Below are 18,077 nucleotides of genomic sequence, written 5' to 3' on the forward strand. Positions count from 1 at the left end.
TCCCAACCCAGTGCTGCCCAAGCCCACAAGTCCAACATTAACCCATATGTCCGACACCAATCCACAAAGTCCTCCTCCATCTCACAAAACAGATGCAGTGATGCCAATTGCAGGAGGAAAGCCGAGTCAGTGAAACGGTAATCATCTCAGCACTAGCAGGGGTCTCCACACGGCTGCTCCAGCACCCAGGGCTGCATGGGGGTAGGTCCATGTGGCTTCTCCTCAGGGATGTCTTGCAGAAAGTGAACCTTGCTAAGGCAGCTGTACCCTGGTCCAACCATCAGAAAGCAAGAGACCCAAGAACTGGAAAGGTGAGGCTACCCAAGCCATGTATTCCTCCGCCCTTCCATTAACCCCACCTTTTTAATTGGCCAGGTTGGCACAATAAACTACCTACCTCACCCTGCATCCTCTTCTTGAGCCTAGCGCTACAGCAATTTCACATTGGTCCTTAAAAATACCTCCTGGGGGGTGAGGTGGGGGGTGTCGGGGGAGGGAACAAAGAGCCGATACCAAGGCCTCGAAGTAAATGTTCAGAAAATGATGATGGCAACATATGTACAAATATGCTGAATACACGTGATGTGTGGATTGTTATAAGAGCTGTAAGAGCCCCCAATAAAACGATCTTTAAAAAAAGGGCCTGCCCATCCAGTGGACCTGTGGACACCTAGATGGTGCCAAGTACCAAGTGCCTGGAAGGGGTCACACGAGAAGGGCCTGACTAGAGTGGGAGGAAATGTGGAGTAGGAAACGGCCAAGCTTACTGGTAGGGTAGAGACTGGTGGGCACCTCAAGACCACAGACGTTCCCTGCCCTTCTTCTCTGAACCTGAACCCACCCCACCTCATACTACAGGTGGGACTCATCGCGCGTGGCCATGTAAATTAAACCCCATGTAACAACTGTACGGCCTCACCGGAATGTGGAGTGAATCGGAAAATTGTGTTAAGGGAGGATCCGGTGTGGGGATAAGTAGTGGGAATAGTGAGTATTTTAAAGAGAACAACGGGGCAAAGTAAAAGTGAACCTGGGACTTACAGTACTACGCTCATCTACTTACTGAGAAGACACGGTGTAAAAGTAACGAAGAAAAAGATGCAATGTTTTCTAAAAGTAATAAAAATGTATGATCCACAGTTCCCGGAGGAAGGAACTTTCAATTTAGAGACCTGGGAGGAGGTCATTGTAAACGTAAAGAAAGCACACAGAAATGGGGAGAGTATCCCTATGGAGACGTGGTATCTGTGGGTTCAAGTGAAGAGGTTTTAGTACAGGAGGAAGAGCGTGAGGATCATCAGTCTAGTGAGAAGTCTTGTGTGAGCGATCCTAATCCAGAAAAGCAAGCTAAATTCTCTGAATGAGCATGAATTAGGTGGTGAACCTTTAGGAAAAACTGAAGAAGCAGGGATTGATTTGTTATGCAGGGCCTCTGATTCTAAAGAAAACCTCATGGCCAAAGCCTATGTGCCCTCGGGGGACTGCAGCCTCCGAAGGTTTGAAGGTGATAAAGTACTAGAGGCAGTGGATTCCAAGACCCAAAGCGAGGCTATTAAACAATCCCAGGAAGCTCCCTCACTTTCAAAGGTAGGGAAAGCAAAGGAACAGAACCAGCAGAGTAGTGAGAAACGTCTAAGATACCCAAACTTAAATCTGGTAAGAAGCAGTCAGAATGGGTATGAGGCAGATGAGATGATTTTAGGCAGAGCTGGAAAAACTGAGCCTGAGTCAGAAGGGGACATAGTAAAAGCATCTGCTCCCCTGCTGGAATTTAGTGTAACAAAGACCAGAGATTGTAAAACAAGCAAGCAAGCCAGTGCTGGAGGTAGAGAGATTAGCTCCAAAGAAATGCAAACTAGGAGAGCTAACACAGAAGTAGTTAGGGGAGTGGAACTTCAAGACATTCAGGTTGAGAAGAAGGAGCTCAGAGAACAGAAGCAAAGAGGCTAAGTATAGGAAAGCACCTTTACTTTCAAGGGTAGAAAGAGGGATTGCAGAAGGAGAATTAGAATTTAGAATGTCTTACGGGAAACACCCACAAGGAATTCACAGTGCCTTTCCCTTTAAGTTGCTAAAAGTTCTCAAGCAGGCAGTCAATGATTATGGCCCAGACTCACATTTTGTAACTAGCAGCCTTTTCCATTTCAAATCCTGGGGGGAACTATAGAGAAGAGATCCCATGCTTGGTGAGGAGGGACCGCGGCTAGACAAAAGAAGCAGGACTACGGGCTCAGGACCTAACATAGAAATGCTTGCCAAGTCCAAGTGCAGAATTTTTGTTTTCTTTCTGAGATGAAAAAAATCTGAAAGCACCTAAAGGTCAAGGAACGTGTTGTTCTGATGAGGAGGAAGCCCTGTGCTCCCTCAGACACGGAACTCGACAGGCCCGGCCGGCCGGCCCTCCAGCCCCAAGGCTGGCTCACTGAGGCACAGCTGACTCTTCCCTCTTCGCTCCTTCCTAAGCATAATATTCTATCAGTGAACCAAACACCACTATTCTATGCCTTACAATTTCAGTTAAGTGAACACCTTCACCTTAATCCTATAACCCTATGAATATATTCCCCCACCTATGAAAGTTTGTAAGCCAGGCACTTCATGCCTTTATCCCCCCCATTTTGGGTATCCAGTTTCTATATGGCCCACTTACATCGACCCAGTGCTCTGAGAAGACAAGCATGTTCTTTAATGTGAAGGATCTTCATGCCAGTGGAACCTTCCTTAAGCAAAGTCACATCAGGACAGACCGTCCATAAAGTCAGCAGCAATCCGCACCAGTTCACAGGCTCAAAATCTTCTCTTCATCTCCTTGGGTTCTGGTCAACTTAGTGTGGGCCTCCTCTCTTAGCCTCACCAGGCTGCCCATCAGCTATCCTTTCTGTAGACCATGGCCCCATGACAAATTCTCAACAACCCTAGCCCCTTGTACTAGGTCATGAACTTCAGACCAGTCAACCACTCTCGTCTTCTCTAGTCCCTGTGAACCAGGTCTGTGGGTGTCAGTGACCAGACTCTACCCGTTTCTTTATTGCTGCGTTTCTCTCACTCCCACTCAACAAGTGGATCCAGGTGGTCCCCTAGCAAGCGTTCAGCCTGCTCACAGGTTCCCTTCAGTTCAGTCCTAGAGAGGAGAGTTCCTTCATGGCTCCAGATTTTTCAGCCTCAGGCACAAACCACTAGTTCAAAATTCAAAAAGCCAAAGGGTTCCTTTTCTCTTCTTCAGTCTCTACAGCATCCCTCTAGGCAAGTCTCTTCAAATGCATGGGTGGAGTACTCCAAAGCCCTGGGTGGGGCTTATCTTTTCAGAGCCTTCTTTGCAGGCCTGTCCTAACCCATTTAAAGATTCAAATTGATGGCTGAAAGCAAATAGGCTTACACTCATTACCTTTGCCTCCCAGTCATCATTTCAACCAATCATTTTATCAATAACAATAGACAGAAGAAAACAGTATAAACCTGGTAGAGCCAGATCCTAAACTCAACCTTAAAACAGTCAAGCTCTGTCCTTATCTAAGCTTATCTTAATCCTTATCTAAACTACCCTATTGATAGGAAATGTGGTCTGTGGCTTCTGACTGCAGCAAGCCAGGGCCAGGCTTTTTGTCTAAGCAGCATCGTCTCTGAGATATCCAAGGGGCAACTTCGCCCTGAGCTCAACATATGCATGAATCACATTCATTTTCGACATTTCAAACAGGAATAACCAGACGACAACCCAGGAAAAGAGTCAAGATTTTAACTCCCCATGCCCTTTCCAGAAAACAATCCGGTAAACGGAATGGCCATATCTGACCTCTGGCTAGCTAAAGGAGAAAAATTACCATAAGGCAGAGGTCAAACAAGCATCCGCTCTCCGTCTTGATGATTTGTTTCTCTAGTACCCGACTCCTGGTACCATCATGTGTTAGTCCAGGTAGACTGGAGAAACAAATTCATTGTCATTTAAAGATGTGTGAGAGAGCATTATATCAAGAAGTAATTATGCATCAATAAATCCTCCAAGCCCAGATCAAATCCATAAGTTTGATATTAGCCCTTAAATCTGATACTAGTCCATAAATCCCTCTCTAGACTCACACAGCACATGCAATGATGCTGAGTGCAGGAAGATCACAGGCGGGTGGGGGGAAAGTCCTGTGGGCCCAATGGCGGTGGAAGCATCTCCAGGGCTCTGGCTGCCATCAGGGTGGCTCCATGTGGCTTCTCAACAGAAATGTTGAAGCAGAGTGTGTGTGTGTCCTGCCTCCAGGGAGGAAGAGCGGAAGCCCAGAATTCTCATGAGGTCATGCCCACAAGGAGGGATCATCAGGCTGTGACCTGACTGAAAGGCTAAACCCCACCCCTTCATTCTTATCGAGTTGACATGAAATTGTGTAACTACCACAACATATAAGGAAGACGGAGGGAGAATAAAGGCCTTTGAATGACGGTCAGTGAAGAATGTTGAAAGTACCTTGGGGAGGAGATGAGCCAGTCAGGGTGCGATGTAACAACGATGAGAAATACAACTTTCCTCTAGTTCCTAAATGTTTCCTCCCCGCTCCCACTACCATGACTCGAATTCTACCTTGCAAGGCTGGCTAGACCAGAGGATGTACACTGGTACAGATAGGAACTGAAAATACAGGGAATCCAGGGCGGATGAGCCCTATAGGACCAGTGGTGTGAGTGGCGATACTGGGAGGGTAAAGGGAGAATGGGTAGGAAAGAGAGAACCGATTACATGGAACTATATGTGACCTCCTCCCTGGGGGATGGACAACCGAAAAGTGGGTGAAGGGAGACATCGGGCAGGGCAAGATATGGCAAAATACCAACTTATAAACTATCAAGGGCTCATGAGGGAGGGGGGAGCGGGGAGGGAGGGGAAAAATGAGGACCTGATGTCGGGGGGTTAAAGGGGAGAGAAAATGTTTTGAGAATGATGTACAAATGTGCTTTACACAATTGATGTGTGTATGGATTGCGATAACAGCTGTATGAACCCCTAATAAAATGTTAAAAAAAAAAAAAAGTACCACGGGGTGCTGGGCTACCAGAAGAACCAACGCTTGGACGCTCCTTAGAAGTGATGATGGTGAGACTTTGTCTCGCCTGCGTTGGACGTGTTATCAGGGCCGATCGGTCCATGAGAAGAGGCATCATGCCTGGGAGAGTGTGGGGTCCCTGAAAAAGAGAAAGGCCCTCAGTGGTTGGGACAAGGGACCCAAACACAGGGACGATGGCCAGGACAGGGCTGGGCAGTGTCTGCTCTGTTGTGCACAGGGTCACTCAGGACTGCACCGTTGATGATACCCTGAGCTGTTCCCGTGGGGGGGGGGGCACGCGGGGTGCCCCAGGGGACCAGGTTCTTCCAGGGTCTGAGCACTCCGGGAGGCGTGCTGGTGAGTTTCTCCTCTTCCAGAACTCATTTGCCCATTTCTTGTAAAGGCTCAGCATCCTTTGGGGGGGAAATATCACTCCAGTCCCAGGGCCCGAGGTCTAAGCCAGTAGCGATGGGCTGGGAGGTCCCTGGGATGGGGGTAGCCCAGAGCCCAGCAGGTACCGAGTGGGCCCTGTCTGGGCAGCTCTGCAAGGTGACCAGGCTGGGGGCTACCTTGTTGGGGAGGGAGGGAGGCAGAATGGGGTTTAGGGAGTGAGCAGAGAGAGGCTCAGACCCTGGTGTGGGTGTCAAGGACAGAGACAAAGGTAAGGACAAACAGTGAGGGACCAAGACTTGAGTCTTGTCTCTCTCCAGAGTAAGAGAGAGGAGCCCAAGGAGAAAGACAGGGAAAAGACGCACAGGAGAAAGACAGACAGAAGAAGAGATGCCAGATACAGCAGGACATGCCTCCTGCCCACGCCTGCTCTCCTCCAGCCACATAGCGTACACCCCCCCCATGACCTCCTTCTGGGCACTCCCACAGCGGCAGCCAGTCCTCCCTCAGCTCTGCCCACCTTCCCTCCTGCTGCCAGTCAAGCTCATTAAGCTGCTACCCTGGCCACAACTGAAGGCCCCACGCCCCAGGGAAGAAACCACTGAATACGCGTCCCTGATCTTCGGCACCCCAAACCATCAATTAATATTAACGAGGGAGGAGCCCCCCCAACCAGCACTCTGATGGAGCTGAGGCCCCGCCCCCCCCATGACTCAGGAGGTTAAAGAGCTTGGGGCCAGCCTGCCCTTCCCCAGTGTCCAGATGGCGTGCGGCAGCAGGGGGGTGACCATCCAGCTGGTGGATGATGAGGCTGGGGCTGGAGCTGGCGGTCCAAAGCTGTTCAGAGGCCAGAGATTCGAGGCAATCCGGGCAGCCTGCCTGGAGGCGGGGATCCTGTTCCGGGACCCCTACTTTCCTGCTGGCCCAGATGCCCTGGGCTATGACCAGCTGGGTCCCGACTCAGAGAAAGCCAAAGGGGTGGAATGGAAGAGGCCCCATGTAAAGTGGGGCTGGGGCTGGGACCTTTGGGTGTGAGGGAGGAGGGGGCTGGGATTGCTAGTTAGAGGGAGGGCAACTGGACTCATAGATGAGGGCGGAAGGGGATAGTGGCTGAGACTCCTAGTCTGAGGGAGAAGAGGCTGGGACTCTGGGGTGTGAAGGAAGAGGGGGGAAATCACTGTAGGACTGGCTGGTCCAGGGAGGCCTGGGGAAGCCCAAGGCCTCTCCCATGTGGGTCGGAAGCCCTTTCCTGGAGCAAGTGGAGCCCGAGGGGCTGCAGGCACCTGACGGCTGGAGCCAGGCTGACGCCTGGGCTCCCTGTTACTCAGGAGTTCTGTGAGGAGCCCCAGTTCATCTGTGAGGACATGAGCCGGACAGACGTCTGTCAGGGGAGACTGGGTGAGACCCCTGCAGCCATCTTGAATCCCCCAACCCAGCAGATGTCTCTGGGGCCCTGACAGCTCTGCCCGGTCCTCCCTCCAGCCCCACTTCCTCTTCACCTGCCATCCCCCATCTTTCCTCCTCAGTCCCCCTTACCTGACCCTTGTCCCTCGGTCTCCCCCTTGTCCCTCCCCCGCTCATCCCCACCCCGGTGATCTCCCTCCCTGGACCCCTCCCAGACCTAGTCCTCCCCCAGGTAACTGCTGGTTTCTTGCGGCCGCCGCCTCTCTCACTCTCTACCCCCGCCTCCTGTGCCGGGTGGTCCCCCCCGGACAGAGTTTCCAAGGTGGCTACGCAGGCGTCTTCCACTTTCAGGTAGGGCCCAGCTCCTCTGGTCCAGCCTCTCTCCCACGGGGGCATGGGTTTCCCAGCTGTTCCCTGGGCGGGTGCTCAAAGGACCTGGTGGGCACAGAGGCTGACAGCCTCCCACCCCCGCCAGCTCTGGCAATTCGGCCACTGGGTGGACGTCGTGGTGGATGACCGGCTCCCCGTGCATGAGGGCAAGTTGATGTTCGTGCGCTCGCAGCAGCGGCATGAATTCTGGGCCCCGCTCCTGGAAAAGGCCTATGCCAAGTGAGTGCCCCCAGGACAACCCTAAGCCCCACACCCCCCCCCCCCCGAGCCCTGCAGCCCGTGGAATACTCCAGACACAGCTCCGAGTCCCACAAACACCCCCCCAGTGACCCCTAAACACAATAGCCCCCCCCAAACCTCACACTCACTGCCATGGACTGGATGCTGACTCACAGGGACCCTGCAGGGCAGGGTAGAACTGCCCCCGTGGGTTTCGAGGCTGTCACGCTTGACAGGAGTAGAAAGCCCTGTCTTTCTCCGGGGGAACCTGCTGGTTTCAAACTGCTGACCTTGTGGCTAGAAGCCCAGCGCATAAGTGCTCTGTCACCAGGGTTCCTTCACAGCCTGAGGACTCCCAAGTCTTAACCAGCACGCGGGCCCCCCATCCCCCACCCCCGCCATTTCCCACAAAACATCCCTAGGGACCCAACAATCAGCCAGGATTCCTAAGGACCCAGAAGTTGCGTTCCTCACACCCTGAACTAAATCATAGTGAAGGTGTGTCCCCCTCAGGGGTCAGACCATCTGGAAACTCCAGAAACTTACAAAACAAACTAACAAACCAACCAAAACGAACTCATGGCCACTGAGCCAACTTTGACCCGTAGCGACCCCCTGGGATGGGGGAACGGAAAACCTCATCTTTCTCCCTTGGAGCCACTGGGGTTCCAAACTGCTAACCTTGAAGTGAACATCCCATTGTGTAACCACCGCACTACCTGAGCCTACACAGAGGACCCTCCTAGAGCCCCCTCAGGCCCCAGACACTCACACGTGCCCCAGACCCATCGGGGACTGCCCCCACAGGCTGCACGGATCCTACGAGGTGATGCGGGGAGGCCACATGAACGAGGCTTTTGTGGACTTCACCGGCGGTGTCGGCGAGGTGCTCTACCTGAGGAAAGACAGCCCGGGCCTCTTCTCTGCTCTGCGCCATGCCCTGGCCAAGGAGTCCCTTGTGGGGGCCACGGCTCTGGTGAGAGTTGTACTTCGGGGCTGGGGTGCTGGGTGCCTCTCAAGTCACAGTGGAGCAAGTTGAATGGCAAAGCCTTTGCTCACTCCTAAACGAGCCAGCTTCAGGCACAGCCGGATCCAGGTGCTCACAGGCTGTTCTTGAGTGCGTCTTTCTGATCGTCATTCTCCGGCGGGAGCCCAGGTAGCGCAGTGGGCGACCCATTGAGCTGCTAACCACAGGACAACCAAGCTGCTGACCCTTGTCAAGATTCAAAGGACAGTGCTCCTCTGTCCGCTAGTTATGAATGGGAATTAACTCGAAGGCAGTGGGCTCTGTTTTAGTTCTGAGACAGACTGGACCCTCCAGGGCTCCGCAGGGTTAGGAAAAAAGCAAGCCTTTTCCTGAGAACTTTAGCTCGAGTCCCGGGACTGATTCTCAGGGCTCAGCCCTCATCTGTGACCGGTCACACTGTCATTCTCCCTCTGTGTCTAAGGCATCCACCCTTCATCCTTGTCTCTCTTGCCTCCGCTGCCAAGTCTCTGGCTTTTCTCCTGGTTCTTTCTCTCTCCGTCTCCTCATTCATCTCCTTGCCGCTGCCCCTCCCCCCCCCCCCCGGCTTTGGTGGGGGGAAGCTGGAGTCAGAGAGGCACAGTGGCCCTCCTGCCTGCCCCCATGACCTCACTGTTCCCCGCCCAGAGCAACCAGGGGGAGTACCGCACGGATGAAGGGCTGGTGAAGGGACACGCGTACTCGGTCACAGGCACCCACAAGGTGAGGACTTCTCCCTGGGAGGGGCCGGCCTGGGGAATGTCCCTTCCCCAACCCCCACTGACGTTACCCCCATCAGGTGTGGCTGGGCTTCACCAAGGTGCAGCTGCTGCGGCTGCGGAACCCGTGGGGCCGCGTGGAATGGACTGGGGCCTGGAGCGACAGGTGGGACGGGCCTGGGGAGAGGGCGCATGGGGCCTGCCCCCCTGCCCAATCCTCACACTCGTCTCCCCAGCTGCCCGCGCTGGGATGCCATCCCTGCTGAGTGGCGAGAAGCCCTGCTGGTGAGGAAGGAGGACGGCGAGTTCTGGTGAGTGGGCAGGAGCGAGCTGCACCCCCTCCGGTGGGGGTGTCCCAAGTGAACAGGGCAATGCATCCTATTAGGGTTGACCTGGCCACGTGACCATTACTGGTGGCCATTTGGATGCTGGCTTCTACCAGGGGGAAAGAGGTGGTGATCTCGGAAGACCCTGGAGCCAGTAGTTTAGAGCAGAAAGGAGACCTGTGATCTAGTGCTGCCCAGATGACAGCCAAGGGACCCCTGGGGCAGCTCTGCTCCCTCGTATCTGGTCACCGGGAGCCAGAACTGCTGCCATGACAAAGGCTTCGGGGTTTGGATTTGGAGGGAGATGGGTCACATTAAGGGCAATGGGGGAACACTGGTGATCTCTGGAACACTGAGAATATTGGGGGGCTGAAAAACAGTGACTGGTAATTCAGCGAGGTTGAGGATCTTGGTACTGGGGAGGGTGTATGTGTGTGTGTGGGGTGTTGAAGTCCATTTGGCAATATGTGGGGGGTGGTCTCATTGGGCATTTCCGGGCACTGAGATTTGGGAAGTAGCAGAGGGCACAGCACTTTGGGGCTCATTCCTGGAGGCATGCTAATAGATGGAGGAGGCTGGAGGGCACTTGGCAATTGTTTGGGCATTTGGGCTCCTTGGTTATTTGGGAGGGAGACCTGATGGCATCTTGGATTAGGCGCTGGGCTATAAACTGCATGGTCAGTGGTTGAAAACCACCAGCCACTCCTTAGGAGAAACAGGAGGCCGTCTGCTCCTGAAGGAGCCCTGTGGCCTAGGGGGTTACACGTTGGGCTGCTAACAAGATCCACAGTTCGAAACCACCAGGCCCTCCGAGGGAGAAAGATGAAGCTTTCTACTCCCGTAGTTTGCAGTCTCGGGCCCCCACAGGGGGCAGTTCTACCCTGTCCTCCAGGGACACCAAGAGTCGGCATCAGCTCAGGGTAGTGGGCCTGGGTTCAGGCGCCCCTCCCTGGGCAGGCCTGACTGCCCACTGCCGTCCAGGATGGAGCTGCAGGACTTCCTCCACCACTTCAACACCGTCCAGATCTGCTCGCTGAGCCCGGAAGTGCTGGGTCCCAGCCCTGCAGGGGGCGGCTGGCACGTCCACACCTTCCAAGGCCGCTGGGTCCGAGGCTTCAACTCCGGTGGGAGCCAGCCTGGTGCTGGTGAGGCCTGGAGGACCCCACCCCGCTCTGCCAAGAGACACATAAGGGAGGGGTGGGTTGGGGCTGCAGCTGGCCAGATGACCCCATTTCTCTCTCCCCAACTAGAGACCTTCTGGACCAACCCTCAATTCCGGCTGACCCTCCTGGAGCCTGATGAAGAGGAGGATGATGATGATGAGCAGGGGCCATGGGGGGGCTGGGGGGCAGCGGGGATGCGGGGCCCAGCGATGGGGGGGCGCCTTCCCAAGTGCACCATCCTGCTGTCGCTCATCCAGCGAAACCGGCGACGTCTGAGGGCCCAGGGCCTCACCTACCTCACCGTTGGCTTCCACGTGTTTCAGGTGAGGCTTGAACAAGGGGGTGGGGCCAGGGAGGTGGGAGGGGGGGGGCAGGTGTTGGAGGGGCATCACAGGGAGGGGTCAGGGAGGCGGCAGAGGGTGGTCAGAAAGATCAAAGAAGGGTTGGGTCAGACCTGGTGCAGGGGCTGAGGAAGAAGGTTCTGGGAAGAAGGGGGTAGGGGTCTGAGGGGGGGCAGGGGGAGGGCTGTGAGGTGTGGCCAGCTGTCCCCAGCCACAGAAGCCCCTTCCTCTTCCTCTTCACAGATCCCCGAGGAGGTGGGTTTTTACACACGGGCCGGGGCCTTGGACCACACGTGCAGTGGTGCTGGGTGGCGGGCTGCAGGTCACGGAGGGAGGGGCAAGGTCTGGGGTGAGCGTGGCGTGCTGGTGGGGTGGGGCCTGGGCGGCAAGGCCTGGAAGGTGGGGCTGGGTGGACTTGGGGCTCGTGACGCCCCCCTCCCTCCCGCCCCAGTTGCTGGGCCTCTGGGACACGCCGCACAGCCGCGCGCTCCTGCCAGGCCTGCTGCGCGCCGACCGCTCGCCCTTTAGCGCGCGCCGCGACGTGAGCCGCCGCTGCCGCCTGCCGCCGGGCCACTACCTGGTGGTGCCCAGCGCCGCCCGCGCCGACGACGAGGCCGACTTCACGCTGCGCATCTTCTCGGAGCGCCGCCACGCGGCTGCGTGAGCCCCGCCCCCCTTCCTCGACCCCGCCCCTTCCTCGACCCCGACCCGTCAAGGGACCAGCCCCGCCCTCCACGTGTCTCTGTCATTTGCAGGGAGATTGACGACGTCATCAGCGCCGATGTCCAGGTCCTCGCGGTGAGCTGGGAGCTGCGCCGGGAGGGGCACTGCGGGCAGCTCCTTGGGGCAGAACTAACCCCCACCCCATCCCCAGGTCCCCTGTGCGCCCCTGTCGCTAGGCTTGGAGCTGCTGTTCCGGGAGTTGGCCGGAGAGGTACGAGTGGCCGGCTGGACTGAGGGAGTCGTGCCCGCCTAGGCCCTCTCCCTTGTCTCAGGGCCTTTGCTCAATCCCCTTCCAGGCCTGGAGTGCCTGCTCCTCTCTGGTGCCCCCCTACAGGCCCCGCCCCCACCACACACTGACTCTGGGGCCCACGGGTCTGTGCTGCTGGCTCAGCTGGGGGCGCTCAGACTGCTCTGTGGGACTTGACTTTACATGGAGGGACCCACAGACCCCCTCTCCCTGCCCAGGAGGACGAGCTCGTGTCCCCCCAGCTCCAAGTCTTACTGAGCATTGCCCTGGAGCCCGGTGAGTTGTGCGTGTGGTGTCTTGGCTAGGGACCCTTGCCATCAGATCTGCAGCCCTTTGCTGGTCTGTGTGGCCAGGGCGGGGCAGGGTTTCAGCCACAAACAGGCAACCCCTGATCTACCGAGAGAGGTAGGAGTGCAGCTGCTGTGGGCTAACCCTGACCTGGCCCTCTACCTGCCTGGGCCCCATCTCAGCTTTACTAGTTCCCAGTGGTGCCTCAGTTTCCCCAACAATGCCTGCTTAGAGAGGGAATGCCCTGCCCCCCCCCCCCATGTCAGTCCCTAGGGAGTGTTTTTCCCAGTCAGGGCCCACGGCCGGACCCCTGGAGAGATTGGCCTCAGGACCTGTGAACAGCTGGTGCAGTGTTTTGGGGTACACGGGCATGCCTGGGCTGGGAAGGGTTGGGATCCTGCCTCTCCCTGGGCACCCAGCTTACTCAGCTGCCCTCTCCCCAGCACGGGGGACGCCTGGCCCTGCCCTGCTTCCAGCAGCTCTGGGGTCGCCTCCTGGAATGGCAGGTAAGGTGGGTGCTGGGTGGGGCTACTGCTTTGTCTGGGAGGGGTGCCTCTAATAGGCTCAGGGGCCCCAGACCACGCATACAGACTGGGGCCTGGCCAGGACACCCATGGCCCCTGGGTGGGTGGGACAGGCACAGGCCCTGGCCTGGAAGTCACCATCGTGCCAGCAAGGAGGCTGGGATGGGAGCAAGCATCCTGGGCCCTCTCACCTGTCCCTCAGTTCGGGGTCCTATCGGAGGCACTGACCTCCCCTCCCTCATGCCCCCAGGCCACATTTGACAAGTTTGATGAGGACGCCTCGGGAACCATGAACTCCTATGAGCTGAGGCTGGCACTGAAAGCGGCAGGTGTGGGCAGAGGCTGTGTCTGTCTGTCTGTCTCTCGCTGCGGGAACACCCAGAAGCAGCTGGGTGGTCAGTCACTGCACCCCCGGGGGTCTCCCTGACAATATTCGATGTGTGATGTGTGCACACACCGAGTAGGGGGCAAACGTGGGTGTTAGGAAGCAGCAAGGGGATAAAATTCTCCTGAGAACTGTGTGTACCTGGGTGTGTGGGGACACTGGTCTCCAAGGACATCTATGATCTACCCGTTTGGGGCATGTGAGTACCTCTTTTTAGACAGCAGGAGCCTGGAGGCCTAGTAGGTTAGGCACTGAGCTGGTTGCTACCCACAAGGTAAGCAGTTCAAGCCCACCAGCCACCCTGTGACAAAGATGAGGCTGCCTGCTCCCTTCAAGATCCAGTCTTGGCAACTCAAAGCAAGTTTCACTCTGTCCAAGGGAGGGGCTGTTGGACTTGTGTCAACTCAACAGCTGTTCCACAGGAGAAAGTTCTCCCCATCATCTTCCCGTGGTCCCATCACGCTCAGGCTGCCGGCATCTTACGGATGTGGACACGCGAGTCCATAGGAACAAAGGGCTTGCCTGTGGCCATATGGCCAGAGCTTGCTTCGCAATAGTTCTGTGCTGTCTCACTTTTCCCAGAGGGATTAGGTGCAGGGCTGGGGTGGTGTTAGGACCCTGGGCTGAGGTGGCCTCCCCGCAGGCTTCCATCTGAACAACCAGCTGACCCAGGTCCTCACTAGCCGCTATCGGGACAGCCGCCTACGTGTGGACTTAGAGCGCTTTGTGGCCTGCGCTGCCCGGCTCACCTGCATTTTCCGTGAGTGCTGCCCGCCCTCCAGGGATGGAGGGGGAGGGATGGAGGGCTCCAGGGGATACTCATGTCCTGCCTCTATACAGGCCACTGCAGCCGGCACCTGGACGGTGGGGAAGGAGTTGTCTGCCTGACTCACAAACAGTGGACGGAGGTGGCCACATTCTCCTAGGGCCACAGGTGGAGAGCTGCTGCACTGTTGGAAGTGGGAGCTATGGGGGCCCCGCGCTCCCCAGCCCCAAACTGTGTGTGTGTGTGCGTGTGTCTGACGTCAGCGCAGCCACCCCATTCTGACTTTGCTTTCTTGCTACCTGGTCCCAGGGCTCAGGTCCCAGAGCGTGGCCCCGCTGGGCCTGCCACCCAACTACATCCCTCTGCACCCTGCTCGCTCCTTCTTGGGTGCCACTGAGCCGGTCCTGCTGCTATCATCTCGCCCGCCCTGCCCTCCTGGGAAATGGGGGCACAGAGGAGAAAGAGAGCACGCTTTAGGAGTCCGTCTTAAAAATATTACATGTTTATTCCTGCCCCAGAAGGTGGTTTATCCAGAAACCAAGAGAAAAAAATCAATCAGAATAAACTAACAAAACAAAACAAAAACAAGGAAATAAACAAGGGCGCACAACCATCAACTAAAAGGCAGCCAGGCCAGCGCTCCCCCTCCTCCTGGGAGTCCTGTCGGGCAAGGCGGGGGGGCAAACCGCTACTTTCATTACAAGAAGCACAGAGCTATGTTGCTAGGTGAAGATATATTTATATAATAAATCCAGAAGTTCATAAAGTAAATAGTAATTCTCTGAAAGTTTTTTTAATAGTTTTTCGTGTGTGTGTGTATTTTTTTTTGGTCCTTAGAAAATCTGAAAGAGGCGAGGCTGCAGCGGCGGGCCTACTGCCAGCCCACAGCACCGCACGCGGGCCGGGCCGGGGCTCACCTGGCAATCGCAGGCGATGAGGGCAGCTGTGGCCCTATCTCAGGGCCTGGGCTCCTGGACAAGGCACGTGGGGCTTTGGCCTAGATGTGGGAGGCCTTGTAGGGACCTCAGCGGGGCCAGGTGAGCAGGGGCATCCCCAGGGCATGTCCCCTCCACTTAAAAAAAACAAACCCATCAAATAAAAATAAGACCACATCATATACATTTACCAGGCCAGAGCCTCGCTCCTCGCTCCTCCCTCCGGAGGGTGGGAAAAACCTGGGGTGCCAGCGAGCAGAGAAGGAAAGCCTGCCCTCCTGTGCCCCTACCCCCCAGCGGATGGACAGAGTGCTTTGCATAGATACAGAGTCAGAGGAGAGCTCTGCCTGAGTCCCCCCTGGGAGGCCACCAGGAGGGGGCGCTCGGGGGTCTGGGGCTCACAGGTCGCTCTCGCCGTACAGGGCTGTGGAGAAGGACTTGTAGTCGAGGGCACCCGGCATGGCGTCAGGGCCCTGGTAGGGCGCCATGCGGGCAATGCAGTACTCTGCCTGGTCTGGGGGCAGCTCCCGGCGCAGCTCCTCAGCTGTGATGAAGTTCTGGGGGTGGCAGGCGGGGGGTCAGGCCACAACCCCTGCATGCCCACCCAACCCTGGCCATGACTTCTGCCAGGAGCCCTCCCGGGGGCCACCAGATGCTTGCTTACCTTGTCCCCGGCCAAGACCTTGAAGGAGGCGATGACCTGGTCTGCCGTGTCTGTGTCTGTGGTCTCCCGGGACATGAAGTCGATGAAGGCTTGGAAGGTGACCAGGCCGCTGTGGTTGGGGTCCACCACACTCATGATGCGGTTGAACTCGGCGTCACCCTGTGAGGTGGGCGTGGGGATGGGGCAGCGTGCTGGTGAGTGGGGTGGGCCAGGCAGGCCAGGTGAAGAGTGGGCACGCCCAGTTTCCTGACAGTCTCGCCTGTCCTGGCCCCCAGTTTCTTCCCCTCCCTAGTACCCTCCGGGAAATGGGGAGCTGGGTGTGGACTCAACAGGTCTGCTGTGCCTCAGGCCTAGTCTCAAGAGTTAGTTCTGGAGGACAGGAGAGAGGAAGAGAGAGGCAGAGAGAGAGAGAAGAGGGAGAGGAGAAGGGGGTAGCGTGAGCCAGCCAGCCGCAGAGCAGCCCTCTGGAGAGCCAGGAGAGGAGGGATGCAGGGCATCATGGGAAGGACCCCAGCCTGGCAGGTGCCACAAAAAAGGGGCTGGGCCCCGCCTCTAGCCAGAGATGGAGGCGGAGGGATGGGTAGTGGGAGGCGGCAGCGCTGAGCTGGGGGAGGCAGGGCGCATACCAGGCTGTATCCTGTGGAGATAAGCAGAGCCCTGAAGTCGTCGGCGTCCATGCTGCCTGTCTGCTTCTGCTCCAAGGACGCGGGGCAGCAGAGGGGCCGCCCGTGTGCACAGCAGGGGACAAGGACAGTGTGGGGGAGCGGGGAGACAGAGGAGGCCCCGAGAGACCAGGTAAAGGGAAAGGTGTCCAGAGAGACATGGGGCAGGGAGGAGGCCGAGAGTGCCGGGGCACGGACACACGATGGCGAGAGGGCAGGGGAGAAAGAGAGAGGAGAGAGAAGAGTGGTTACTGCCGAGTCGGCCAGGCTGGGGCCGTACCTGCCGGTCATTCTCCACGTCGTAGCCCAGGCTGATGAGGCAGGCCTTGAACTCCTCAGGCCCCAGTGTCCCGCCATGGTCCTGCCGGCCCAGTCCCAGTGGAGACGTGCGGGAGCGCGGTGGGGAGGGGCCGGGGTGCATGCAGAGGGTATGGAGGGGGACACACGGGGGAGGGAAACAGAGTTAGAGGGCGACGTGGACATGGTAATGGCCAGGGATAGGTGGGGCAGCCTCATCTGGAGCCCAGGACTTGTGATCTTTGGGGAGCTCTGCTCACACTTGGGAGCTAGGGTGGGAGGAAGGGGCTGCCCCCCCCACTGCTTGGGACCCAGGTCCCATGCCAAGTGCAGAGTGAGCTCCAGTAAAACGTAACTCTCAAGTGGCCAGGCCAAGTCGGATCCCTCAGACACCCACTCGGGTGAGGGCCATGCCCTATGCCAGGCCGTGCTGGTGAGGCTGCAGCCGGAATTAGGGCCCGGAGTCCCTGCTGGAGGCTCACAATGCCGTGGCCAGGACTCAACCATGGGGAAGTGAAGAGATGAACGAACAAGCACAGGGACGGGCAGACGCGGAGATGGGAAGGGACAGCAACACTGGGGAGGGCGGGGTGGGGCGGCTCACCTTGTCGAAGTGGTTGAAGGAGGCCCGGAACTCCTGCATCTGCTCCTGGCTGATGCCTTTGGCGTCTCGGGTCAGGATCTGGTTCTCCACCTCGTTGATGGTGCGGGCGATGGTGGTGAGCAGCTGCTCCCAGCCCACACGCAGATGCTGCCAGGAGGGGGGGCAGTCAGGGCAATGCTCGCCAGGCCCCGAAGCCTCGGCCCCGACCCAGCAGGCACTGCTCTAGAGGCTTGCTGTTAAGGCGGAGGCACACCCTCTTCTGAGGCCTCGACGGATGTTCCCTTCAAGCAAACAGCAGCCACTGCCTGCCCGCCCAACCCTCATGGTTGTGACAGGGCCCTGGCTTGAGGGGGTGGGAGGATAGGGCTTCCGGAGGTGGCACAGTACCTCCATGGTATAGTTGGTGTGCTTGTTGTCGAAGATGAGGGCCTCCTGGATGAGCTGGTGCTGCTGCTCCAGCAGGTCCTGGTTGGGCTTATAGTCCACGATGCTCCGCTCGTACTGCTTCAGGTGGCTCAGCTGGTCCTCCAGGGTCCCGTTCATCTCGATAGAGATGCGCCCGATTTCCTGCAGGGGGTGCCACCAAGCACGTGAGGCGGAGCAGTGGCCAACCCTCAGGAATGCCAGGCTAGCTGCCTGTTCCCTCAGTGCTGCCCTCTAGTGGTGCCTGCAGCCATGCCTGTGAGGCGGGCCTACAGAGGCCCCTGCTGGACACAGGTGTGGCTGCAGGCATGGGAGGCCCGAAGAAGGTAAGAGCCCAGCTGGGATTTGAGCCCAGGCCTGGCTGACTTCATATCGGGTTCCCCTGACCCCAAGTGTCCCCACCGGGGCTGCACGCTGGGCGCCAAGCCTCATGGCGGACCTCCTGGCAGGGTGGGGTCAGCTGAGCCGAGCCTGCTCCCAATCCAAGTGGTGTCTGGCATATGGAGGGGTCCACAGCTGTGTGACTGAGGTAGGATGACAGCAGTGAGTGGCTGTTTGCAGCAGCACCCATGGTGCC

The 18,077-nt window shown here is 57.4% G+C and overlaps 2 protein-coding genes across 6 annotated transcripts in view; one reads left to right on the plus strand and one right to left on the minus strand.

The window, feature by feature from the left end:
• The first annotated feature begins 6,179 nt into the window (after positions 1-6,179).
• Positions 6,180-14,623, plus strand: CAPN12 (calpain 12). The gene is made up of 20 exons (XM_004715767.2): positions 6,180-6,416; positions 6,746-6,815; positions 7,054-7,172; positions 7,297-7,430; positions 8,238-8,406; positions 9,082-9,156; positions 9,233-9,318; positions 9,389-9,463; positions 10,460-10,623; positions 10,729-10,964; positions 11,226-11,237; positions 11,434-11,642; positions 11,738-11,780; positions 11,857-11,916; positions 12,171-12,228; positions 12,530-12,600; positions 12,684-12,746; positions 13,015-13,093; positions 13,793-13,909; positions 13,990-14,623. Exons 1-20 carry the CDS (start codon positions 6,180-6,182, stop codon positions 14,073-14,075), a joined length of 2,163 nt encoding a protein of 720 aa, XP_004715824.1. The 3' UTR covers positions 14,076-14,623.
• Positions 14,402-18,077, minus strand: part of ACTN4 (actinin alpha 4) — a 72,491-nt gene continuing 68,815 nt past the window's right edge. For 2 of the 5 annotated variants that reach the window (XM_004715771.4, XM_004715770.2), the window contains exons 17-21: positions 17,465-17,644; positions 17,078-17,224; positions 16,141-16,206; positions 15,515-15,673; positions 14,402-15,407 (exon numbers count right to left, since the gene is read on the minus strand). In XM_004715771.4, the coding sequence (XP_004715828.2) occupies positions 15,249-15,407; positions 15,515-15,673; positions 16,141-16,206; positions 17,078-17,224; positions 17,465-17,644 (711 nt within the window). In that variant the 3' untranslated portion in view covers positions 14,402-15,248. Of the gene's footprint in view, positions 15,408-15,514; positions 15,674-16,140; positions 16,207-16,456; positions 16,538-17,077; positions 17,225-17,464; positions 17,645-18,077 lie in introns of all 5 variants that reach the window. The other 3 variants (XM_045293016.1, XM_004715769.2, XM_004715768.2) reach the window with 2 other exon arrangements.

Source organism: Echinops telfairi, unplaced genomic scaffold (assembly GCF_000313985.2).
Source record: "Echinops telfairi isolate 266 unplaced genomic scaffold, ASM31398v2 ScPeMD7_655;HRSCAF=1070, whole genome shotgun sequence".
Taxonomy (NCBI): domain Eukaryota; kingdom Metazoa; phylum Chordata; class Mammalia; order Afrosoricida; family Tenrecidae; genus Echinops; species Echinops telfairi.